At 63.7% G+C, this 24,249-nt stretch overlaps 5 protein-coding genes across 5 annotated transcripts in view; 3 read left to right on the plus strand and 2 right to left on the minus strand.

Annotated features, from left to right (window-relative positions):
• The first annotated feature begins 4,564 nt into the window (after positions 1 to 4,564).
• On the plus strand, positions 4,565 to 8,842 carry YJU2 (YJU2 splicing factor homolog). Its single transcript, XM_048927787.1, has 8 exons — positions 4,565 to 4,663; positions 4,861 to 4,961; positions 5,230 to 5,374; positions 5,616 to 5,750; positions 6,053 to 6,234; positions 6,710 to 6,830; positions 7,580 to 7,745; positions 8,321 to 8,842. The coding sequence occupies exons 1-8, from the start codon at positions 4,640 to 4,642 to the stop codon at positions 8,395 to 8,397; spliced, it is 951 nt and encodes a 316-aa protein (XP_048783744.1). The 5' UTR covers positions 4,565 to 4,639; the 3' UTR covers positions 8,398 to 8,842.
• Positions 8,843 to 9,708: 866 nt separating this feature from the next.
• SHD (Src homology 2 domain containing transforming protein D) lies at positions 9,709 to 12,808 on the plus strand. Its single transcript, XM_048927788.1, is given in 8 exon segments — positions 9,709 to 9,756; positions 9,758 to 9,880; positions 10,326 to 10,410; positions 10,525 to 10,737; positions 11,432 to 11,520; positions 11,522 to 11,571; positions 12,404 to 12,523; positions 12,603 to 12,808. Coding segments are annotated over 8 exon segments (915 nt in total). The 3' UTR covers positions 12,790 to 12,808.
• Positions 12,809 to 13,742: 934 nt separating this feature from the next.
• On the minus strand, positions 13,743 to 16,185 carry LOC125684797 (uncharacterized). Its single transcript, XM_048927237.1, has 4 exons — positions 16,084 to 16,185; positions 14,620 to 15,016; positions 14,198 to 14,398; positions 13,743 to 13,879 (listed from the first exon to the last, which is right to left on the minus strand). Exons 1-4 carry the CDS (start codon positions 16,183 to 16,185, stop codon positions 13,743 to 13,745), a joined length of 837 nt encoding a protein of 278 aa, XP_048783194.1.
• A 339-nt stretch (positions 16,186 to 16,524) lies between these two features.
• On the plus strand, positions 16,525 to 21,353 carry FSD1 (fibronectin type III and SPRY domain containing 1). The gene is given in 14 exon segments (XM_048927770.1): positions 16,525 to 16,628; positions 17,130 to 17,225; positions 17,357 to 17,461; positions 17,463 to 17,489; positions 17,555 to 17,656; positions 18,202 to 18,224; positions 18,421 to 18,542; positions 18,824 to 19,033; positions 19,115 to 19,213; positions 19,294 to 19,562; positions 19,564 to 19,603; positions 19,687 to 19,938; positions 20,846 to 20,934; positions 21,027 to 21,353. Coding segments are annotated over 14 exon segments (1,557 nt in total). The 5' UTR covers positions 16,525 to 16,616; the 3' UTR covers positions 21,138 to 21,353.
• A 181-nt stretch (positions 21,354 to 21,534) lies between these two features.
• The window catches only part of STAP2 (signal transducing adaptor family member 2), a 12,109-nt gene continuing 9,394 nt past the window's right edge, over positions 21,535 to 24,249 (minus strand). The window contains 5 exon segments of the mRNA XM_048927793.1: positions 21,535 to 21,848; positions 21,942 to 22,196; positions 22,199 to 22,258; positions 22,462 to 22,558; positions 23,090 to 23,159. Of these exon segments, the coding sequence (XP_048783750.1) occupies positions 21,793 to 21,848; positions 21,942 to 22,196; positions 22,199 to 22,258; positions 22,462 to 22,558; positions 23,090 to 23,159 (538 nt within the window). The 3' untranslated portion in view covers positions 21,535 to 21,792.

The raw sequence follows: 24,249 nt of genomic DNA on the forward strand, positions 1-24,249 counted from the left end.
ACAACCCCACAAGCAGCTCTACCACCCCACAAGCAGCCCTACAACCCCATAAGCAGCCCTACCACCCCATAAGCAGCCCTACAACCCCATAAACAGCCCTACAACCCCACAAGCAGCCCTACCTCCTCATAAGCAGCCCTACAACCCCACAAGCAGCCCTACCACCCCATAAGCAGCCCTACCACCCCATAAGCAGCCCTACCTCCCCACAAGCAGCCCTACAACCCCATAAGCAGCCCTACAACCCCATAAGCAGCCTTACCTCCCCATAAGCAGCCCTACAACCCCATAAGCAGCCCTACCTCCTCACAAGCAGCCCTACCTCCCCATAAGCAGCCCTACCTCCCCATAAGCAGCCCTGCCTCCTCATAAGCAGCCCTACCACCCCATAAGCAGCCCTACCACCCCATAAGCAGCCCTACCTCCCCATAAGCAGCCCTACAACCCCATAAGCAGCCCTACCTCCTCATAAGCAGCCCTACCTCCCCATAAGCAGCCCTACAACCCCATAAGCAGCCCTACAACCCCACAAGCAGCCCTACAACCCCACAAGCAGCCCTACCTCCCCATAAGCAGCCCTACCTCCCCATAAGCAGCCCTACCACCCCATAAGCAGCCCTACAACCCCACAAGCAGCCCTACCTCCCCATAAGCAGCCCTACCTCCCCATAAGCAGCCCTACAACCCCATAAGCAGCCCTGCCTCCTCATAAGCAGCCCTACCTCCCCATAAGCAGCCCTACAACCCCATAAGCAGCCCTACCTCCCCATAAGCAGCCCTACAACCCCATAAGCAGCCCTACCACCCCACAGGCAGCCCCCAGCCCCACTCCCATCCAGCACTGAGGACCCCGCACCCACGGCAGCTCCTCCAAAGCCCGCTGTGCGCTCCCTCCCATCACACGCACTCGCACGCACGGTTTTAACCCCACTGAAGGCATTTCCGAGATAAAAATAACAATAATTAAGAAAGAAAAAAAAAAGAAAACAACAAAAGAAGAGCAGAATGAATTGGCCACGTTTCCTAAAGGGGACACAGAGCGCGGGGTCGGAGCGGAGCCCTGCAGGAAGCGGCGCTGTTGGCTGTGGGCGCTGCGCTGGTGGCTGGGATGGGTTGGGGAGAAGGAAGGAGGGCGGCTGTGCTGCGTGCAGGAGGACAGGAAATGGTGACAGAGGCAGATGCGGTGACAGCAGGCGGGCGGCCCGGCCGTCACATGGCAGCACGGTGGGCGTGCTGGGCTGGTTTTGTGCAGGGCTGCCTTTGGTTGCATGGAGAGATCCGGAGCCTGCAGCCCTCGGGAGGTGCGACGCTGCAAAGGTGGCGAGGGCAGCTGCAGTGCAGCCCCAGAGCCCTGCTGGGGGCTGGAGGTGGTGGAATCATAGAACCCCAGAAACGTAGAGAACAGAGTGACAGAGACACAGAGCCATAGGATCACAGAATCAACCACAGGATCATAGAATGATAGAATCAAAGAATCACAGAATCATAGGATCACAGAATCATAGAACCATAGGATCATAGAATGACAGAATCACAGAATCATAGAACCAGAGAATCATAGGATCACAGAATCACAGAATCAACCACAGAATCACAGGATCATGGGATCACAGACTCACAGAACAGCCTGGGTTGAAAAGGACCACAAATCCCCACCTGCTTTCAACCCCCTGCTGCATGCAGGGTCACCAGCCAGGTGCTGCAGCCCAAGCTGAGGGCAGAGGAATCAGAAGTGTGGTTCGGGGGCTGTTTGCTGCTCCCAGCCCTGTGGATTTGGGATGGGTGTTTGCTCTGCGTGGCCGGGCTGCTTTCAGGGTGTGTGGAAGAGCTGAGGAGCAAAGGCTGCGTGCTGCATCCCTCCAGCAAACCCCAACACTGCAGAGCACACAGAGCTCCTGCTCTCAGCCCGCTCCCTGTTTGTTCCTGGAAACCAAACCCTGCTGCCATCCACCGCCATCCCCAGCACAAGGAGGAGTGGAGGCAGAGCTGCGTGGCCTCAAAACAAGGACAGGAGCAGCGGGCAGGGGCGAAACAAAGGCAGGCTGTGGGCTGCTGCCTTTGAGAGGGGCAGCCAGCTGCAAGCTGTGCACTGCTGGAAGGAAGAGAAGCGGGGCCGTGGGGATGAACTGAGCTCCCCCATCCTGCTCACGAGGCACGGATTCGGCCCGGGACCCTCGGCAGATGCAGAGAGGTGCTGGAGCTGTCAGGTTCCCACCCTGGGCCCTGCTGGGGAGGGGCAGCAGGCTCTCAGGGCTTAGATAACATCACTGCCTTTGAATCAAAGGCACTGAGTCACTGCCTCCCTGGGCCGGATTTGGCTCTCGGGCTGAGCCGGGGGAGTTTCCAACCTTCAGAGCAAGGGAGGCAGCGAAGGATGGGATGGGGAGGCAGATGTGGTGCCAGCCACCGCAGGAACAAAACTGCTCTCCCGTCTCACCATCAGCATCTTCCGATCTGCCCGTCCTGCTGGATTCCTAACGAAACTGAAATGAGAAGCAAAACCGTATTCAGATGGCGAGGTTTCCACCAACCCACCCGTCCCCAGGAGAGCATGGGTAGCACTCCCTGCAGCCCATAGGGCTATGGGCAGAGCCATGAGATCCATCGCCTCCAAGCTGTGCCCCAAAGGAGGGCCTGGGGGTCTGCAGGCATCACAACACCAGCTCTGTGTCAATGGGGATGGCAGCGGTGCCCCCAAGCATGCCCTCAAATGTCAGAGGGTCTCAAAGTCAGCAGTTTGCCTGTGAGGTCACCACAAAAACACACCTTGTGTTCCAGACCTCCCAAAGCAGCAGCTCCCAGTGCGGCGACCCACAGCAGAAAGCGGTGCTCCAGAGATGCCCTCAGCAGCCACAGAGCTGCTCCCTTCCCCCACTGCTGTGGCACCAAATGGGATTTTGGTGCTGCCCAGGGGGGCTGAATTCAGGCTTTATCACTGCTCCTATAGCCTGGATGTTATTTCCCAGCTCAGAGCTTCCAGCACAGCTGCTGGGATTGTGCCAGTTTGCTGCTGGGATGAGAGCTTCCAGCAAAGCCATTCCTAAAATTGGATTCCATTGGAGCACAGACACAGCTCTGTCTGCAGGGAAGGCTGAGATGAGACCCCTCCCTGGAGGCATTCCCCCTCCCCACAGCCTCATCTCAAACATCTTTACCTAACCCTGCCACACCAGCAGCATCCAGCCCAGCGCCTCACATTGCATACAGCAGTCCTTACTGCATCCTGGGGGCCCGGAGCCCACAGCGTACCTCTGAGTGCTCCCAGAGCCCCTCAGGGTGCTGTGGGGTGCCCCAGAGGCCTCCCAGGAGACCCCAGGCATACAGGGCTGCTCCCAGAGCTCCTCACTGTGCTTCCCACTGTTCCCTAGAGGAATCCCAGGACCCAATTCTTGTGTTCTCAGAGCTCCCCACTGTGCCCTAGAGGCATGTGGGGCACACAGGACAGCACCCCCGGATCCTCAGAGCACTCTGCAGAGCCCAGGGGATGCTCTCAGGTTCCTGAGAGTAAAATAGGCATCTCCAGGAGGGAAGCAGAGGAAACCTCCTGGGCGCCCCGGAGCTCACCGAAGGGCTCTGCGCTCATCCCGGAGTGCCCGAGTGCAGCCGGAGGGCATTGCGTGGCCGTTCGGACAGATGGGAGACCGCTTGGGGGAGCCGTGGATCACAGCGAGGAGCCCCGCAGTGTCCGCAGGCGGCTTCGAGCCCCCGCCGAGCCCCCGCGGTGTTGGAGCCAGGTGTGGGGCTGCAGGCAGAGCCCCCGCGGACCCCCCGTGTTTAACCCCGCTGCCCAGCATCGCTGCTGGGTTTCAACCAGCCCTGGGGCTCATGTTGGCTGTGGGTTTCTCTTTCCTCTCCGCTTTGCCCCCCGCCTTGTGATGCAGAAGCATCAGTGCGATGAGTTGCTGGGTCTCAGTTCAGCCTCTGCCGGCCGCCCCCTCTCGCACCGGGTAAACTGAGGCACGAACGAGGTACAGAGCAGTACGAGAAGGATCACACTGCTGGTGACACACAGCCCATAAATAAACCATCCTGGGGCTCCGTCCCCTGCCCCACATTTGTGATGTTCTCTGCAAAGCTGAAAATGCTGTGGGGCGCTGAGCTGGGCTGGCACAGCACGAGGACAGCTGGGGACCGGGGATGCTTTAATCGGCCCCTACGGCCTCAGCCGGCCCCTAAGGAGTGCCCCGTGCCCCCCAGCACCTATTGGTCTCTATGCTCCAGACCGGCCCATGCAGCCCCCCAGCACCAGACAGCCTCTGTGGCCCCCCTCTTTGTTCTGAACTGGGTCTCAGGCCGCCCCAGGACCCGTCTCGATCCTCGCCGTCCCTCTCCAGCCGAATCCCCACCGCCTCGTCCTGCTTCAGCTCCCCAGGTCCCCCCTCCCGGCCCCTCTCCGCCCCGGAACCTTTCTTCGGGCCGCGGCGCAGGGCAGGCCCTTGGGCGGTGGCACACGAACTTCCGGGATATATAGGCGGATCTCTCTGACGAGCGGCAGAATCAACCAATAGAACTGGAGAACATTTCAGGCTGCATCCCTCTCCACCAATGAGCGGCGGAGGAGGGCGGGAGCCGTTCCCAGGAAGCGGCGGGCGGAGCGGACCCCACTGTGTATGCGGGGCGCTGAGGGCGGTGCGCAGCCATGTCGGAACGGAAAGTCTTGAACGTGAGTTCGGGAGGCTCCGGGATTCCGCCTGGGTGTTCCGGGGGTCTCCGGGCGCTCCGCTTCGTCCTCGGGGCGCTCCTGGTGGCTCGGGAGGCTCTTCGGGCCGAGAAAGGCCTCGGAGCTCCCCGGGCGGTGCTGGGGGAGCCGCTTGGTGACTCTGTGCCCACCGCGTGCGCTTCTCTGCCCCGTCCCTGCAGAAATATTACCCGCCGGACTTCGATCCTGCGAAGATCCCAAAGCTCAAACTCCCGAAGGACCGTCAGTATGTGGTGCGGCTCATGGCCCCGTTCAACATGCGGTAAGAGGCGGCGTGGGGCAGAAGGAAGCGGCTGTAGGGGAGAGGAGTTGGTTTGGGCGTTGTTTTGCTTCCTCACTCTGCCAGGGAGCTGCTGGCAGCAGTGCTTAGAGGTGACCCGGGCTGGAAGAAAAGGGAGGAAGCAGAGGGAGGAGACACTGTAGGTGATTTTGGGGTTGTAGGTGCCTGATTTCCAAAGGAGTAAATTGGGGCTGGCGTCTCTTTTGATCTCCCTTTCTCTTCTAATGACGTGCTATGGACTTCTCTTTAGCTGCAAGACGTGTGGGGAATACATCTACAAGGGGAAGAAGTTTAATGCCCGTAAGGAGACGGTTCAGAACGAGGTGTATTTGGGACTTCCCATATTCCGCTTCTACATCAAGTGCACGCGGTGCCTGGCTGAGATCACTTTCAAGGTGAAATATTTTCTTTCTGCTCTCTTGCTTCCTGGGGAGGCTGTGTGGTCGTGGGCTCAGTGTGATGGGGAGCAGGGCTGTCCCAGCACAGGCTGAACCTGAGTGCATTTTGGAGCTGAACAGGAAAGTGCAGGTGTTTGTCTGCCCAGCGGTGTGGATGGAACTGGGGAATCATAGCTGCAGTGTGACTGGGGTGGCATTGCCCCAGGACAATGAATTTGCTGCCTTACTTTTCCCTTAGACAGATCCTGAGAACACGGACTACACCATGGAGCATGGAGCCACTCGTAACTTCCAAGCTGAGAAGCTCTTGGAGGAAGAGGAGAAAAGGATTCAGAAGGAGAGGGAAGAGGAGGAGCTGAACAACCCCATGAAGGTACTGGAAAATGCTCTTCTGTGCAGAAGGAAACTCTCTCCTCCCCTGTCCGGCTGTACCCTGCTCAGCACATGGCCTTATAGCTTCTCCACATTGTGAGGTATTGCTGTTCGCTCTCAGGAGGTTTTCTCCTGTGCTGGAATTTGCAGCAGGCTGTTTTTTTTCCTATTGTGCCTGACTCAGAAATGAAAGTGTTGATCCTCTGAGTGCTTCCTGCTCTGTACCGCGCGGGGAGGCTGTGCTGGACCTTAGTGCTAGGCCTTGCTGCCTTGGGTAAACCTGGCTTCCTTCTGGTCACCCAGGTCCTGGAGAACAGAACCAAGGACTCCAAACTGGAGATGGAAGTTCTGGAGAACCTACAGGAGTTGAAGGAGCTCAACCAGCGCCAGGCAAATGTGGATTTTGAGGCCATGCTGCAGCAGTACAAGGAATACGAGGAGGAGCAGAAGCGCAGGGAGCAGGAGGAGGATGAGCAGGAGATGAAGTGAGCTGCTGGAAGCGTTGCCACGTGTGTGAAAGCAGCCCTGTGGAGAGGGGCCACGTCTCACCATCTGCTCAGCACCGCGATGGCTGCGCAGTGAGGGCAGGGCCTGAGGTTGGAGGGGCTGTGTGTGAGCGGGGCGTCAACCAGAGGGCTGCAAAGGGGACGGGGTGGGTTGTTCTTGTTGAAGTCTTTGGGGAGGGGAAAGAAACGCTGGCGGTGGTGTTGGCGTGGGCTGACAGCACGGCCTGGCTTGTGGGAAGCGTCCCTGTGGGGAGAGGAGTCTGCAGCTGCATCAGGCTGCGTGCCACAGCCTTTGGGCGCTGCTTGGAGGTGGCTTAAACCCAGCGTGGGTCCTGCTGCCCAATTCCAGCAGCAGGGAGCGCGTGCAGCAGGCAGCACAGCCCACAGTGCTGCTCCTCATGGTGGCGGGGCAGAGCCACCTCTCCCGCTCAGCTCGCGCCCTCTGTCCCCGCAGAGCCATGCTGGAGCAGGCCCAGAACCGCCGGCTGCTGCCGGACTCCGACTCTGACGAGGAGCCTGCGAAACCAGGAACCCAGGCTGTGCTGAAGGCAAAGCCTACAGACGTCCTGCAGGAGGTGAGCGGGGGGCAGAGGTTCGTCCTCCTGCCGCTCCTCCTCCCTGGGAGCAGAGCTGCACCCTGGGCTCCGCGCCGTTCCTTCCGTCCCTGCTGCCCGTCACGCATGAGCAGCTCTGTGCGAGCGCCCTGTGCACTGGGCCGAAAGGAGAGAGGGATCAATCGGTGCTTTTAGTCTGTGGCTGCTGACAAAGGAGGCGGCCTCGGCTGGGCTGGAGCTGGGATGCAGCATCCCTTCCCCTTCAGCCTTCCCTGGGCCTCAGCCCCCTCTCCAGCACAATCAGCCCTCCGAAGATTTCCACCAGTGAATCAACCGCCTGGGCCGGCCTCTCCTCTGCTTTTCCTCCGTCCGTGTTGGAGACGAGCGGGACAAAAGAGCTTTCAGTGCCTGGCTTGCAAGGGAGGGATTATCCCCACCAACAGGGCCCCCTGCACTGCTGCTCTCTGATGTCGATCCGTGCCCGCAGGGACCTCCGTCCATTCGGATGAATCAAAGCAGCCATGTCTGAGCCAGGCTGGGGTTAATCCTGTGTTCCCTGGCCCCGTGCTGCTCTGTGGGCACAGGGGAGTTCAGTTTGGCAGCAGGGCCGCCTGCAGGCACGCCTGGCACCACCTGCAAGGCCCTGTTCAGCTCCCTGTCGCCCTTGTTGGGTGCTCCTCGGAGCTGTGCCTGTGTTTTCAGTCTCCCTTCTCCCTCTGCCTCCCCGTCACACCACCACACATCCCTAATGCTCCCGCTCCACCCCGCAGGACCCTCAGCCCCAGAGCAAGAAGCTGAAGACCGAAAGCTGGGAGCGGAGTGTGGGCAAATGGAACAGCAAGTCACAGCTGGCTGCACTGGTGACAGCCAGGAAGCAGAAGCTGAGTGCCACCCATGTCAATGGGGCAGAGAACCGAGGCACCACGACCAGCACTGGTAACTGCCCATGTGGGGTCTGTCAGCCCCAGTGCTCCCAGTTTGAGTTGCTGTGGGGCAGATGGGGCTGTGGTTCTGCAATGTGGGCTGTCCCCCTTCCTGCTGTCTCCTCTCCTGGGTGTCAGCCAGGTGGGGACAGCAGCTTCCAAAGGACACCGATAGAGCACCAGGAACCTCCGCCATGGGGAGATCGCTGGGGTGGGGAGGGCTGCCTGGGTGTGAAGTTTGGGCATTTGGAACCGTGGAGCAAAGGAAGCAGAAGGACTCAGGAAAGCAGAGGGCCTGAGGCTTGGGGGAGAGCAGATGAGATTGGTTCTGTGCTGGTTGGTTCTTAGCCTTTGGTTCCTTGGGTCCCTGTGCCCCCAGGGGATCTGTGGGGAGGGACAGTGCGTTTCTCCTTTCCTCATCTGCCTGCTGGAGGAGCAGCGTGATTACGAGAGCTCAGCCCTGAGCTGTGAGCTCTGCGCCCTGGTGCGGCTGGCAGCTCACAGACTCGAAGCCGAGCTCCTCCTCTCCCCCTTCCCATGCCTAAAATCCCCCTCGCTGACCATTTCTGCTCTCCTTTCACCCTCCAGGCTCCCTGCCCAGCTCTGTGAGCAGCACCTCGTCCCTCAGCTTGTTGGGAGCGTACACAGACAGCGAGAGTGACTGAGGAGCCCTGGCGTCACACGTTGCTGCCCTGCCTGGCTGAGAGCAGCCGCCCCAGAGCCGCTCAGCCCCACGGTGCTCCCACCCCACACATCCTGTCCTGCAGTGGGGCTGTGGGCACCAATCCTGCACTTGGGGGTGACGCATCCCAGCGTGGTGCTGGGAAGCACTGGGACCTACAGGACTGTGTTCTTCGTCCTCTCTGCTGGCCTCAGCAGCCCCCCGCTGTGCTAACAGCAGTGTGGGGCCTTCCTGCCCCCATAGGGGGACGTGAGCTCAGTGTTTTTTTGTAGCCAAGAACCCCCTCCTTTCTGTGCCCCCTCCTATGGGATCTGTGTGGGGCTGCTGCAGGGGGGAGCGGGGGGGTTGGCTGTGCCCACAGGGGACCCCGATCAGTGAATAAATGGGGTGCGTTGGAACTGCTGGTGTCTGCTTCATCCGCAGAGTTCACAAGGCACGGATGGGTCCGCGTGTCCTTCATAGGGTCTGACCCACAGATGGGTCCGCGTGTCCGTTATGGGGCTGACCCACAGAGGGAGACCCTGAGCCGCGTTGGCCCCAAGTGGAGCCGCCGTCCCCTTTGTCAGAGCCCCCCCCCCCCCCCGGCCGGGCGCTAATTAACCCAACCAATTAAGCCATCGCAAATGGCGCTGGGGCTGCGGGGCTTTGTAAAGGGTGGGGGGGAGGAAGGCGCTTCGTTGTGACTGACTTCTCTCCCCCCCCCCGAGTTCTACCCGTGGCCGCTCTATGGGACGGCGCCCGGCGTCTTGTGTGCCCCCCTGTGTGCCCCCCTGTGTGCCCCCCTGTGTGCCCCCCCAGCAGGAAAGGGGTCTTTGTTCGGGGAGAGCGGAGCGGGGCTGCGGTAGGGGTACAGCGCTGGGGTCCCCCCGCCCCGTATATCCCAGGGAGGGGGTTGGGGGGAGGAGGGGGGTCTTCGTGCCCCTGAGCTGAGCCGGGGGGGGCGCACCCCTATGGGACCAACAGATGTCGGGGTCCGCGGAGCCTTATCGGTGCGGGGGGGGGGGGGCGGTCGGGCGCCCCCGACTCCGATCCCCGGGGGGTCCCGTAGCCGCGGGTCCGCTTTTGTCCCGGTGCCACTTTGATTCTCCCGCTGACCCCGGTTGGGTGGGGGGGCTCAGCCCTCTCTTCCTCCCCCCCCCCCCGCCCCCCTCCGGAGCATCACTGCGGGGCGGTACTGGGGGTGGGGGGGGTGAGGGGCTCCGGTCCGCGCTGAGAGCGGCGGTGACACAAAGCGGCGGCGGCGGCGGCGGCGGCGGCGGCAGCTGCGGGGGGGTCCGGTGGTCCCGCGGTGCCGATGGCCAAATGGCTGCGGGAATACCTGGGCCGGGGGGCACGGCGATCCCCCCCCCCGCCCGCCCCAACCCGACTACAGCGGCGGTGAGCGCCGCCCCCACGGAACCGGCACCGGGACCGCCTCCCCCCGGCACCGGCTGGTGAGGGTGGGGGGTCCGGGTCGATTGGAGCAGGTGAGGAGGGGGCACCCGGGGGGGGGTTGTGGGGGGGAGGTGCGATGGGGCAGTGGGGAGGATGGGAAATGATGGGGTAACGGTGGGGAATTGGGGGCGGGGAGCGGGGGGTTGGGGAGAGGTGTGGGGTCACGGCGGGGGGATTTGGGGGTGGGGCGGAGTGGGGAACGTGGGGGGTGGAGGGAGTGGAAGAGGGGACGGGGGAATGGGGGGAGAATGGGGGGGGAATGGGGGGCACGGGAGGCTGGGAGAGGGAATTGGGAAGGGGGAAGCGGGGGGGGTGGGGGGATTTGGGGTGGGGGATGGGGGAGATCCGGGGGGGGGGAGAGGAGAGGGATGGGGCACAAAGGAACAGCGGGGAAAGAGCTGGGAGCACCCGAGCAGGGGACCCGAGGGGGGGGACCGCGGGGGGGTTCCACGGGGGTCCCGTCCCACCGCTCTGTAGGGCCCCAACGAGAGCGAATACTCGGAGCCCTTCGATCAGGACTCGGTGCCCGAGGGCGGCAATGAAGACCCCCGCGATGCTGCAGGTGGGTGACACCGCACCGCCTCCCCCCCCACACCCGTCCCCATAGGGCTCCCGCAGCCTCCCCCCCCCCCCCCCCCGGCCCCCGCCGCTTCCCATAGCCCTGCCCGTCCCCCAGGGCGCCCACGGCACGGCGAGGGGCAGCGGGTGAAAACGCAGCAGGGCCCAAAGCTCTACGACACCCCCTGCGAGGGATGGGAGAAGGTGGGTGAGGGCACGGGGGGGGGCGCAGCTCGTGACAGCCGCCTGCCCCGCGACGACGAGCGGCCGGCCGATGAGTACGACCAGCCCTGGGAGTGGAAGAAGGATCACATCTCACGGGCGTTCGCAGGTGCCGGCATCCCGTGGACGTCGCTCCCACCCCATAGCCCCCAACCCCACAGCCCCAGCCCCTGTGGGTGCCACCCCACAGCCCCAGCATCCTTCAATCCCTATGGGTACCACACCACAGCCCCCACATCCTCAGCCCCTATAGGCACCACCTTGCAGCCCCAGCATCCCTCAGTATCTATGGGTATCACCCCACAGCCCCAGCATCCTCAGCCCCTATGGGCACTACCCCACAGCCCCAGCATCCCTTAATCCTTACGGGTACCACCCCACAGCCCTCACAGCCACAGCCCCTGTGAGTACCACCCCACAGCCCCAGCATCTCTCAATTCCTATGGGTACACCCCATAACCCCACAGCCTCAGCCCCTATAGGTAGCACCCTGTAGCTCCGGCATCCCTCAATCCCTATGGGTACCACCCCATAACCCCACATTCTCAGCCCCTATAGGCACCACCCTGTAGCCCCAGCATCCACAGCCCTTATGGGTACCCACAGCCCCCACAGCCCCAGCCCCTGTGGGTACCACCCCACAGCCCCAGCATCCTCAGCCCCGATGGGTACCACCCCATAACCCCACATCCTCAGCCCCTATAGGCACCACCCCGCAGCTCCAGCATCCCTCCCCCCCTGTGGGTACCACTTTGCGATGCTGGGACTCCTCAGTGGGGTGACAGCACGCTGTGTCCCTGCAGTGCAGTTTGAGAGTCCTGAGCGCTCCCCCAGTCTGTCCCGACAGCCAGCACGCCCCCCCCGGCCCCCCCCGGGCACGAGGCCGATCTGCCCCCCCCAGCCCAGGGCACGTGGACACCTCGCTGCCCCTGGAGAAGCAAGTGTGAGTGTGGGGGTCCCATCCAAAGTGGGGCGGCGCCGATGCAGAACCCTGACCCTGATCCTAACCCTGGCTCTGAACCTTGCCCTAAGCCAAACTGATTCCTAGCCCTGACCCAAACTCAAACCCTAACTCTCACCCTAACCTGAACCCAAACCTGACCCCTAACCCTGACCCTGACCCTCACTCTCACCCTAACCTGAACCCAAACGTCATGGATGGCATGGACACGGCCCTGGGGGTGGGGAGGGGGAGACAGGGGTCCCTATGGTTCAGAGGAGGTAGAGGCCATCCCTGATGGGTCACCAAGGTGGAGATGGGTCCCCATGGCATGGAAATCCCAATGGCACAGATGGGTCTCTGTACTGGAGATGGGTCCCTGTGGCACAGAAAGTGCTCCATGATAGAAATGGGTCCCCATGGCATGCATGGCCCCATGGCGCAGCTGGGTCCCCGTAGTGGAGATGGATCCCCATAGCAGGGACGTCCCCATGGCACAGATGGGTCCCTGTGGTGCAGTTGGGTCCCTATGGGACAGAAGGTGCCCCATGGTGCAGATGGGTCCTCATGGCATCGATGTCCCCATGGCACAGGTGGGTCCACATGGTGGAGATGGGTCCCCATAATACAGATGGATCCTCATGGTGGAGGTGGGTCCCTGTGGCACGGACACCCCATAGCACAGCAGATGCCCCACAGCCAACATCCCAGTGGCACAGACGGCTCCCCACGGCCCTTCAGTGCCCCCACATCGAGTTTGGTCCCCAAGCAGCGCAGGCGGGATGCGGTGCCCCACGTTGGGATGCCGTCGGTGACCCCATGGTGCCCCACACAGGTGGTACCACGGCCCCATTGGGCGCGCAGGCGCCGAGACACTGCTGGCACTGTGCCGCGAGGGCAGCTTCCTGGTGAGGGACTGCGAGACCAGCCCCGAGGATTACTCACTGTCACTCAGGTACAACGCGGGGCTGCCCCACGGGGTCGTGTGCCCTGCGTAGGCCCACGCGCTGCCCCTTCCCTGCTCTGCCCCCCAGGAGCAGCCACGGCTTCGTGCACGTGAAGCTGACGCGGACGCGGGAGCAGCACTTTGTGTTGGGCCGCGCTGGGGCCGCGTTCCCCTCCGTGCCCGAGGCCGTGCGGCATTACACGGCGCGAGCGCTGCCCGTCCGCGGCGCCCGGCACCTCTCGCTGCTCTACCCTGTGGCTGCACAGCCACCCTGAGCCCCACGGTGCCGGGGATCCCCCCCATGGTGTTCCCATTAAAGGCTCTGGTGCGTCTTGGGGCTGAACTCCATTGTGTGTGGGGGAAGGGGGGTGGGGGGGGTTTCCATCCTGCTGCGCCATGGGAGCGCTGGGTTTGGGGCAGGGTTTAGGTTCGGGATTGGGTTTGAGTTTGGCTTGAGGCCGGAGTCAGAGTTAGGATTGGGAGAGGGACTGAGTTTGGGTTCAGGTGAGGGTGAGAGTGAGGGTCAGGGTTTGGGTTCGGGGTCAGGTTTGGGTTCAGGTTAGGGTCAGAGTTAGGGTTTGAGTCAGGGTCAGAGTTAGGATTAGGGTTGGGGCATCAGGTTGGGTTGGGGTCAGGATCAGGGTTAGGATCAGGGCTTGGGTTGGGGTCAGGTTTGGTTCAGGTTAGGGCCAGAGTTAAGGTTTGAGTTAGGGTCAGGGTTAGGATCAGGGTCAGAGTTAGGATTATGGATCAGGTTGGGTTGGGGGTAGGGTTGGTGTCTGGATGTGTCCCCCCACGTGGCCCAGCACCAGGCTTAGAGCCACCCTTGGCCCCCCCACCGCCCCATGCCCTGCAGGGGGGCTGACAGCAGTGCCCCCCGGTGGGGCTGTGCCAGGATGGGGCTGAGCCCTTCTGCAGGCACTGAGTGCAAAGGGAAATGAGGACACAGTGGCACGGCGGCTCCCCTGTGACTCGGGGGGCTGTGGGACCATGCTGTGCCCCCAGCCCCAGGGCTGCCTGTGCGCAGGGTCTGTGCTGGGGGTCCCGGGGGCTGCGGTTGCCCCCAGGGGTGGATGCTGGGGGGCAGGAAGGCACCGCAAGAAGACAGGAAGCGAGGCGGCAGGATGCTGCAACCCAGTGGGGGCTCTTCCTGTGTGAAGCAGAGCGGAGCGCATGGCTCGCACCCTATGCCTGCCGATACTGGGGGCTGTGGGGCACGGGGGGGGGGTCACCCCTTAGGGCTGGGGGGCTTCCACGCTCGGTCCAGCCCCCCTTGTATGCACTGTCCTCCAGCAGCTGCTCCCTGGGGGCTCTTGTTCCTCGGGGTCCGGCAGGGCACAATGTTCACGTAGATGTTTGAGGTGTCTGGGGGACAGCGGGGGCATTGTGGGGTGCAGGGCAGGCACGGCCCCATAGGCACAGCCCAGCAGGGGAGCCTCCAGCCCCAGAGGCACCCAGTGGGGCAGCCAGGGGTCTGAAAGGAAGAGGGGAGTGGGGCACGGGGTGCACAGACAGAGGGGTGTTTTCCAAGTGGGAGGAGAGTGGGGGGGGATTGGGGCAGAGGGGCAGAGGGCGATTGGGGTATTTGGGGACGGCATCCGGGCAGGGGTGTGGGTGGGTGGGTGTGGGGTGAACGCACTCGGGGTCTGTGGGCACAGCGCTGCTCAGGGTGGGGGGGGTTACCTGCCTTCCTCCTGCAGCACCAGCAGCCGAGGGAGATCAGCCCGACGAGCAGCAAGGCGCCCCCCACAGCCCCCCACAGCTTCTGCTTCAGCTCTGCAAGCACAGCCAGCTGGGCTGCTGCCTCACTGCCACCAGCACCCGGGGGGGGGGAATGGGGGTCGCTGGGGACACACATACCTGCCCCATGCGCTCCATCAGCTCCTGCAGCAAAGGGAAAGCAGAGTCAGAGCTGCTCTGTGCCCATCCTCACTCCATCCCTGCTGTGACCCTGCGAGCGCTCGGGGATGTGCTGCCATCCAGAGACCCCACATCACCAGTAACGCTCCTGGGGGTCCCACGTCCCACAGACCCCACTAAATGCTGCCAGGGGTGCCTGGGGGGAGCAGCAGAGCACAGCCCACCCCCTTGTGCCTCCCGGATACCTGTGCTGACATGGAGCAGCGTGCCATTCACATGCTGCTTGCAGGTGGCCACGGCGAGGTAGGGCTTCTCAATGGTGAAGCAGCAGACGTAGCATCCTGCGTCGCCCTGCTGTGCCCCATGGAGGCTGAGCTTGGCGTGGGGTGGGCTCCATGCGAGCTGGAGGCGGGGGGTGGCACAGGGCAAGACAGCGGCTTTGGGATACAGGCGGGTGGTGCACAGCACATCGTGCTCCCCGTCCTTCAGCCATGCGATGCGGGCCATGGACCACGGCTCCGTTGTCACCAGCTGGCACCGCAGGGACACGTTGGTGCCCGCTGCCACCCGCAGCTCGGCCGGCTCCTGGCTCACCTGCAGGGCTCCCACTGCTGGGAGCAGCACTGGGGTCACCACGAGGCTCTGGGGATGATGGCTGGGCACGTGGCTTTTCCTGAGGCCCCCCAGTGCCCCACGGCCCCGTTGCTGTTGATGGGGACGCTGGGACGCCCTCTGTTCTGCTCACGTGTTCTGCTTGGCCGCAGCCACTGCCCACAAGTCCCCATCCTGTCCTCACTGCCGCTGTCCCCTTCCTGTTCAGCTCTCTTTCCTCCCCACGTCTCCTCACCCATCCTCACTGTCTCTGCCGTGCCCCCCACCCCACGGCCACTGTCCCCATCTCTGTCCCCGCTCTGACTGGGTTGGATGTAGGAGCATTGGGAGGTGAGGCGCTGGCGCAGCCACCAAGGGGGAGCGTGGGGGGGGGGGGGGGGTCACTGTACCTGGAGGGGCTGAGAACTGCGGAGATGTGACACATGGGGACGTGGTCAGCAGCACGGGGGGATGGGGTGAAGGTGGCGTCTGAGTGATCTTTTCTGATCCCATCCTGTCCTCATGTCTGTCTGTCTGTCTCCGTCCCAGACCCCTCCCTGCTCCCTCTCCACCCTCAGGACACGCACACCCCAGGCAGCCCCCCATCCAAGGCCGATCCCCGCAGCCCCTCTGTTTCCCCCCATCCCCACCCCACAGCCCCAAGTCCCCCACCCCCCTCATACCCTCACTACTCACCACCAAGGAGGGGGATGAGCACCCCAAACCTCCACATCCCCACACAGGCACCATCCCCACGGCTCCTTTGTCCCCATGAGGTCCCCATCCCTGGACTGTCCTCTCCACTGTCCCCACAGCACCTGGTCTGCTTGTCACCCTCACTGTGACGCCACAGCTTCCTGTGGCAGCGCAGGGAGCTGCGCGGGGTGAGGGACAGCACAGCATCACACCCCGACCCCACAGCACATCCCAACCCCTATCAGACCCCTATCAGCCCCCAACCCCCATCAGCCCCCAACCCCCATCAGACCCCGACCCCACATCCCACCCCAGCACCCAGCACAAGGACTGAGCTGACCCAGATGATGTGCCACCATTCCGTGACCCCTCCTTTGGGGCCACATCCTGACCCCAGAGCACTGTGGCCCACGTGGCCTCACGGTGACAACCACGAGGGTGGGGGTCCCGCTGGGGGCTCCTTCCCCTCCCCAGACATCCTGCAGCCTCCTCCGTCCCCCCATGCCCTGGGTTGGGGGCCCCATTTCCCCAGGAGGGGGCTGAGATGTGGGGGGGAAGCGGGGCCTGAATGCAGCGGTGCCGCTCAGCTCCTCCTGGGGGCTCAGCTCTCTGGATGAAGCACGGGGCCTACGCGGGACTACACGTCCCAGCATGCCCCGCGCCCCGCCCCATGGTAATACGACCTATCCCAGCACACCCCGCGGCCGCACTACGCTTCCCGGCATGCCCCGCGCCCACCCGCAGCCAATGCTACATATCCCAGCACACCCCGCGGCCGCACTACACTTCCCAGCATGCCACGCGGTCCGTCTTCCGGCAATAGGGCGCATCCCAGCGTGCCTCGAAGGCGGACTACGCTTCCCAGCATGCTTTTGCGGGCGGGGCGGAGCGGGGACGGAACCGCTCCCCTTTTGTTGGTGCCGGCAGGGCCTGGAGGCGGTGGGGGCGGCCCGGTATGGGCGACCAGGTGGGGCCGGGCCGGGTACCGGACAGGGCTTGGGGGGGATGGGGGAAGGGATGGAGGAGTTGGGATGAAGGGAGAATGGAGGAGTGGGGATGAAGGGGGAAGATGGGGATGGAGGGATGGGGATGGAGGGATGGAGGAGAGAGGGGATGAAGCTGGTGAGGGACAGGTGGGGGGGAATAGGAGGAGGGCTGGGGGAGGGGGATGAAGGGGTTAAAGATGGAGGGGCAAAGGTGTGGGCAGGGGCTGCTGGGAGCTTCTCCACCCTCCCTCCCCCCCCAGTCCTGCCTGGCTGCACAGCAGCAGTGCTGGTGTGACCCTCCCCCATGCCCCCCCCGGCTGGCAGCTCGCCCGCACCCGCTGCCAAGTCATTGCTGTGTCTGTGCTGCGTCCCGTGGGGTCGGGGGTGTGGGGCTGAGGGGACCCTGGGGGTGGCTGAGCTCAGAGGGGATCCAGGAGGACACTGACGGTGTGCCCCCCCCCCCCCCCCCCCCCCACGGGCAGGAAGCGCTGCGGAAGATCATCACCACTTTGGCTGTGAAGAATGAAGAGATCCAGAACTTCATCTACTCCCTCAAGCAGATGCTGCAGAATGTGGAGGTAACTCAACGCCCTGTGTGTCACCCCCCCCCGTCACCAGCACCGCCACAACGGGGTCCCCTAAGGGGACAGAGTGAGGGTGCTGCTCATGGCCGCCTCCATCACCTGCTGACGTGTGCTGTCACCACCAGGACAATTCTGCACGAGTGCAGGAGGACCTGGAGGGGGAGTTCCAGTCGCTGTATGCGCTGCTGGACGAGCTGAAGGACAGCATGCTGATGAAGATCAAGCAGGACCCGCGCCAGCCGCACCTACGAGCTGCAGGTGAGCGCCTGCCCTGCCCCCCCACTGCCTGCCCCCACCACACACTGCAGCTCTGTGTCCTTCAGGCTCAGCTGGCGGCGTGTGCCAAAGCGCTGGAGAGCTCGGAGGAGCTGCTGGAGACGGCCAACCAGACCCTGGCGACGGCCAACAACCACGACTTCGCCCAGGTGCACAAGCTGGGAGCTGCCATCCATCCCTGCCCGGCTGCCCCAGCGCTGTGTGCTGGAGGTGGGGGCTGGGCAGTGCTGTCCCCCCTCACCTTCTGGCTCGTGCCGCTCTGACTGTGCTCGCCCCAGGCGGCCACGCTCCTGTCTTTCTGTGCTGGGCACCTCATTAACGCTGGGCTGGCTTTGCCCGCTGCCAGGCTTGGTTAGGGCCTGGGACCCCCCCCATACCACCCAGAGCCTCAGGTGCTGCGTGGCACCTTCTGTTATCAGAGATAAAGGGATGTCAGTGCACTGGGATGGGGACGTGGGGATGCTGCACTGCATGGCACGCCGGTGGGGCGCAGGGGACGCTGCGCTGTGCGGGTTCTGCTGTGGGGATGCAGGGATGCTGTGCCGTGTGGGTGCCACTGCAGGGATGCTTCAGGGATGCTGCAGGGATGCTGTGCTGTGAGGCCACGATGTCAGGACACGCTGCAGCACGCTGGCTCCTGGCACTGCTGTCTCACCTGCTTTCTTTTTCTCCTCTTTCCCTCTGCGCTCTCCAGGCTGCCAAACAGATCAAGGATAGGTACGGTCCCCCCGCTGCCCCCATGCCCACTAACCCACAGCGTCGGCGTCGCCCTGCCCTCACCCCACAGCTACAGAGGGGGGGGATGCGGGTGCAGGGCGCCGCCCACCCTCCTCAGATCCCTCCTGGCAGTTGGGGTGAGGGGTCTGGGTCCATCTCCCAGCCTGGCTGATGGTTTTTCCCCCATTTGTCCCAGTGTGACGATGGCTCCCGCCTTCCGCCTCTCGCTCAAGGCCAAGGTGAGCGACAACATGAGCCACCTGATGGTGGATTTTGCCCAGGAGCGCCGCCTGCTGCAAGCCCTCGCCTTCCTGCCAGGTACCCCCACGGGAGGGGGGTGTGGGGATGTGGTTGGTGGCCTTTGTAGAAGCACAGAGGGCTCAGCGGGAGCTGTGGGGCTGTGCTGGGGTGTGTGGGGCAGCGTGCTCATAGGGGCTGCATCCAGGGAGCTCTGGGTGCCACGCGTTCAGGTTTCCATAGGTGCTTTCTCAGGGTGTCCGCCCTCCCATCACAGCACACCTGGGGGTGCCCTGTAGGGCAGGGAGGTTGTGTTTGGGGAAGGGGGGGGGTCAGAACTGACGAGCTGCTCCTCCCGGCAGTGCCGAGCACCCCTGAGATCGACCTGACGGAGTCACTGGTGGCCGATAACTGCGTGACGCTGTCCTGGAGGATGCCTGATGAGGACAGCAAGATCGACCACTACGTGCTGGAGTACCGCAGGACCAACTTCGAGGGGCCGCCCCGAGCCAAGGAGGAGCAGCCCTGGATGGTGGTGGAGGGCATTAAGGGCACTGAGTACACGCTGTCTGGTGAGGGCGCGGGGCCGGGCGGTGCGGAGCAGAGCCCGTCCCAGGGCTCCCAGTTTGTCACCTCGCCGCGTGCGTCCGCAGGGCTGAAGTTTGACATGAAGTACATGAATTTCCGAGTGCGGGCCTGCAACAAAGCCGTGGCTGGAGAGTTCTCTGAGGCGGTCACTTTGGAGACGAGAGGTGGGCGCCGGGGGGGGGGGGGATGGCAGCCGGTGGGGGGGGGGTGGGGTGGGGGTGGCACTGATGGTGGCTGTCCCCAGCGTTCATGTTCCGGCTGGATGCCAGCACGTGCCACCAGAACCTGCGCGTGGAGGACTTCAGTGTGGAGTGGGACGCCACGGGCGGAAAGGTGCAGGATGTGAAGACAAGGGAGAAGGACGGGAAGGGCAGGACTGCGTCGCCCGCCAACTCCCCCCGCCAGGTAACAGCACCCCGCTCAGCACCGGGTGTTGGTGGCGGCACCGGCCTCACCGCCTGCCTCCATCCCAGGGCTGTGCAGTCACCCAAGCGGATGTCGCTGGGCCGCGCCCGGCAGGGATCGCTTCACCGCCGAATCCTACACGGTGTTGGGTGAGAGCGGCAGCCACGGCTCGAGAAGGGGGGAAACGTGGGGCACGGAGATGGGGGGGAACGTGGCGGCCGTGTGCCCACAGGAGACACCTTGATCGACGGCGACGACCACTACTGGGAGGTGCGGTACGACCGCGACAGCAAAGCGTTCGGCGTCGGGGTGGCGTATCGCAGCCTGGGCAAGTTCGATCAGCTGGGCAAGACGTCGGCGTCGTGGTGCCTCCACCTCAACAACTGGCTGCAGGTCAGCTTCAGCGCCAAGCACGCCAACAAGGCCAAGGTGCTGGATGTGCCCGTGCCCGACTGCATCGGCGTCTACTGCAACTTCCATGAAGGTGGGAGCTGCTCCTGGGGCTGCCTGCGGGGCGCTGGATGGGCAGAGGTGGAGCTCTGTGCCCCACGTGTGCCCCGTGCTTGTCCCTAAGCGTGCTCCACCTGTGCTCATACGTGCCCCTATGTGTGCCCCCCATGTGCTCCATATGTGCCCTTATGCGTGTCCCACACGTGGCCCTGGATGTGCCCCCAAGTGTCCCACATGTGCCCCATGTGTGTTCCATCTGTGCCCCATATATGCCCCTCACGTGCCTTCCTGTGTGCTCCATAAGTGCCCATATGTGTGCCCCCACGTGTGACTGTGTGCGCCCTACACGCACGCCTGTGTGCCCACCTGTGCCCCGCATGCGCCCCCCCTGTATACTCCATACATGCTCCTATATGTGCCCCACATATGCCCCTGTGTGCCCCACACGTACCCCTATGTGTGCCTTCTCTATGCCCCACACGTGCCCCTTATCTGTGCCTCACATGTCCCACGTGTGCCCTTATGTGTGCCCCACATTTGCCCCATGTGTGCTCCATGTGGCCCCCTTTTGCTTCCCACACGTGTCTCCATGTTCCCCACCTTCTCCCCCGTGTGCCCCACATCTGTCCCACAAACACCCCACTGTGTGCCCACATGTGCCCCTGTGTGTGCATGTGTGTCCCTAGATGTGCCTCATATATGCCCCACATGCCTGTGTGTGCCCCACACGTGCCCCTATGGTGCCCCACATGTCCCTGTATGTGCTCCATACATTCCCCCTCTATCTGTGCCCCACACGTGCCCCTGAGTGCTTTCTGCGTGTGCCCCATAGGTGCCCATATGTGTGTTTCACATGTGCTGCTATGTGTGCTCCATGTGCCCCCTTCTGTGTCCACGTGTGCCCCTATGTGTGCCCCACACCTACCCATGTGTGCCCACAGGATTCCTGTCCTTCTACAACGCCCGCACCAAGCAGCTGCTGCACACCTTCAAGGCTCGCTTTGCGCAGCCGGTGCTGCCAGCCTTCATGGTAAGGAGGGCTGGAGGTGGGGGGGGGCTGTGGGATCATGGGGGGGGGGTTTGAGGGGTCCCGATGCCCAACGCTGCCCCTGTGCCCCCCAGGTTTGGTGTGGCAGCTTCCACGTCTCCTCGGGCCTGCAGGTGCCCAGCGCTGTGAAATGCCTCCAGAAACGCAACAGCGCGGCCAGCAGCTCCACGGCCAGCCTGCCCTAAGAGCCCCAGCGACCCCCCGGGGCAGAGCACTGAATGTACCCATCACCCCCCCCCTCCCATAACCACAACCCCCCCCCTCACCCCCATCACACTCTGTCCTCGCCACGTTCCGGGCGCTGGGGGGGAGGTGGGGGATGTCAGCCCCCCCCCAGACCCTCACGGTTTGCTGGGTTGGGTGCTGGGGCACCTGTGACCCTCAGGTCCCTCCCCCGTGTGCCCCCCCCCAACACTGGCACAGGGCCGGGCTTGCTGCCCCCCCACAGACAGCTGCTTCTGGCCTTAATAAAGCGGGATAGAGGTGTGAGCTGCATTTGGGGACAGCAGCACGGGGGGGGGGGGAAGGGAGGAGGGGCTTTTGGGTGTGGGGGGGGGCTGTGAGATGGAGGAGGCGCGGTGGGGTGGTGGGATGGGCAGCTTTATTATTTGTAGTGCCACCAGAGCTGCGTGCCCCCCCCCCGACCCCCTCGCCACCATGGGGCTGTGTGCCCCCCCGGTATTCCAACCTGGGGCCCCCAACCCCATAGGCAGCCCCTGCCACGAGGCCAGGTAGCATGGGGGGGGGGGTCGGGGGGGCAGGTGGACACCATTGCCCACAGCTGGTAGGGAAGGAGGGGGGCAGCCAGCCCGACCCCCCCCCACTGACCCCCATCAGTCCTCATTGAGAGCACGGCCGCCTCATCAGCTTCTGAGCCAGCTCCTCTGTGATGTCTGCTGGGGGTTGGGGGGCAGTGGGGTGAAGCAGATCCACGTTATGGGCTCCCACCCCCCCCCCCAAACAAAGCCCTCTCCAGCCCCCCCCCTCACCAGCATTGTGTCCATGGGGCAGCAGTGGGCCGCGCCGTGGGGTCGAATGGGGCTGTGAGCTGGGGGGGCTGCCGGCACCTGCAGGGGAGAGCAGTGGGGTGCAGTGGTTTCTTCCCCCCTCCCCCCCCCCCAGTTTCCCCCATCCACACTCACCTCTCACTGCGTGCTGTGGGGTCGCTGTTGGTTTTGGCAGTAGGGGGGGGGCCTGGGCCGGCGGTGCTGCGCCTTGGGGGCGGGCCGGGGGGCGGGGGGGCAGGGGGGAGGTTTGCATGGCCGCCGTGTCACCTCCGAGCTTTTAGCATCTGCTTCCACGAACTCTGAGGCAGAACGGGGGCATCACAGACCCCCATCCCCCCCCCCCAACCCCCAGAAACCATCCTGCAGCCCCTTCACCCCATGCAACCCAAATTACCCCCCCCCATAAACTCCACTACTGCCCTCCCCTGCCCCCCCCCCCCCCACCGTCCTGCAAAACCTGCTGTGCCCCAGCCGCCCCCCTTTAGCCCCCCCCGGCGCCCACCCAGCGTCATGCTGTACTCCCGGTGCAGGGGCTGCAGGCTGCCTTTGCTCTGCTTCACGAAGTACTGCACCACCTCGTCCAGCGAGGAGCAGTGATGCTGCAGGGAGAGGACATGGGCTCATTCCCCTCCTCCCCCCCCCCCCCACAACCACGGGACCCCCTGCAGCTCCCTCAGCCCCACTGGAGGGGACCCCCGCTCCATCAATCCTTGCCATTTTTACCCCCACTCCCCCGGTTCTTTGCCCTTTCGGTCTCAGCTGTGGGGGTTCCCTGTTTGGGGGGATCCCAGTCGCTTGGCTCCCAGCCCCCTGGGGGTCCCAATCCCGTAAATCTTTGCCATTCAGTCCCCAATCCCTGGGCTCCCAGTCTCTTGGGGTTCCTCATCCCTCCTGTTCCAGCCCCCAGGGTCCCAATCCCATAAATCCCCATCCTCGGGGTCCCAGCCCCCCAGGGGTCCCCTGCTTCGGTCCCAGCTATGGGGCTGCCCTGCCCCAATCCCTTCGGGGGGATCCCAGCCCAACCTCTGTGGGAAGGGAGGGGTCCCAATCGCTGATCCTCAGCCCAAAGCTGGGGGTCCCATCCCATGGGGGCACAGTGGGTGTCTACGGCTCTGACCCACGGCGCTCACCGGCGTGTCGACATCAACAAGGAACCCATCTCCCACGCTGACCACCCTGTAGTGCTTCAGCAGAGCAGCGCTGCCCAGGGAGGCGACCTCAGCGGGCGTCACCGACCCCAGCCAAGGAGACCCCGACCCCGGGGACCGACCCCAGGCACAGGAGGGGGGTCGCAGCCCGCTCACCCCGCTCAGCACCTGCCGTGTGCTGATGGAGAAGCCTTGGCCGTGCCCACCGGGCCGCAGCACCACGCTCCCCACTGCCTGCGTTGCGCTCCAGCAGCCGCTCGGCCTCAGCGCGCGACACGTCGAAGAAGCAGCTGGGCAGGCTGGGGGTGGGCCGGGGTCACACCGGGGTGCAGCGTGTCACTGCCAGCGTCCCCAGCCAACCTGAGCCACGCTGCGTCACCCCACGCCATGCCGCCTCGAGGCACAACACGCCGCCCCAGGCTGTGGCAACCTGAGCCATAGTGTCACCCCATGCCATGTCACCCCAAGCCATGCCACTCCATGCCATGTCATCCCAATCCATGTCACCCCAAGCCATGCCATGTCATCCTGAGCCACATTGTCACCCCATGCCATGTCACCCCAAGCCATGCCGTGTCAATCTGAGCCATAGTGTCACCCCATGCCATGCCATGTCACCCCCAATTCATGTCACCCCAAGCCATGCCATGTCATCCTGAGCCACATCATGCCACCCAAGCCATGCCATGTCAATCTGGGCCATAATGCCACCCCAAGCCACGTCATGTCACTCCAAGTCATGCAGCGTCACCCCAACCCATGCCATGTCGACCTCAGCCACATTGTCACCCCAAGCTGTGTCACCCAAGCTATGGCATGTCACCCCAAGCCATCTCATGTCACCCTCATGCCATACCATGTCACCTTGAGTCACAACATGTCACCTCAACACATCATGTCCCCCCAAGCCATGTCCTCCCAAGCCATGCCATGTCCATCTGAGCCAGTTTCACCCCAAGCCATGCCACCCCAAGCCGTGTCGTGTCCCTCCAAGCCATGTAATGTCACCTCAAGCCATGCTGTGCCACTCCGACCCTTGTCACGTCCCCCCAAGCCATGCCATGTCAACCTGGGCTGGGCCGTGTCACCCCAAGCCATGTCACGTCATCCAAGCCAAGCCATCCCAAGCCATGCCATGTCAC

The sequence above is a fragment of the Lagopus muta genome, chromosome 26, assembly GCF_023343835.1.
Source record: "Lagopus muta isolate bLagMut1 chromosome 26, bLagMut1 primary, whole genome shotgun sequence".
Taxonomy (NCBI): domain Eukaryota; kingdom Metazoa; phylum Chordata; class Aves; order Galliformes; family Phasianidae; genus Lagopus; species Lagopus muta.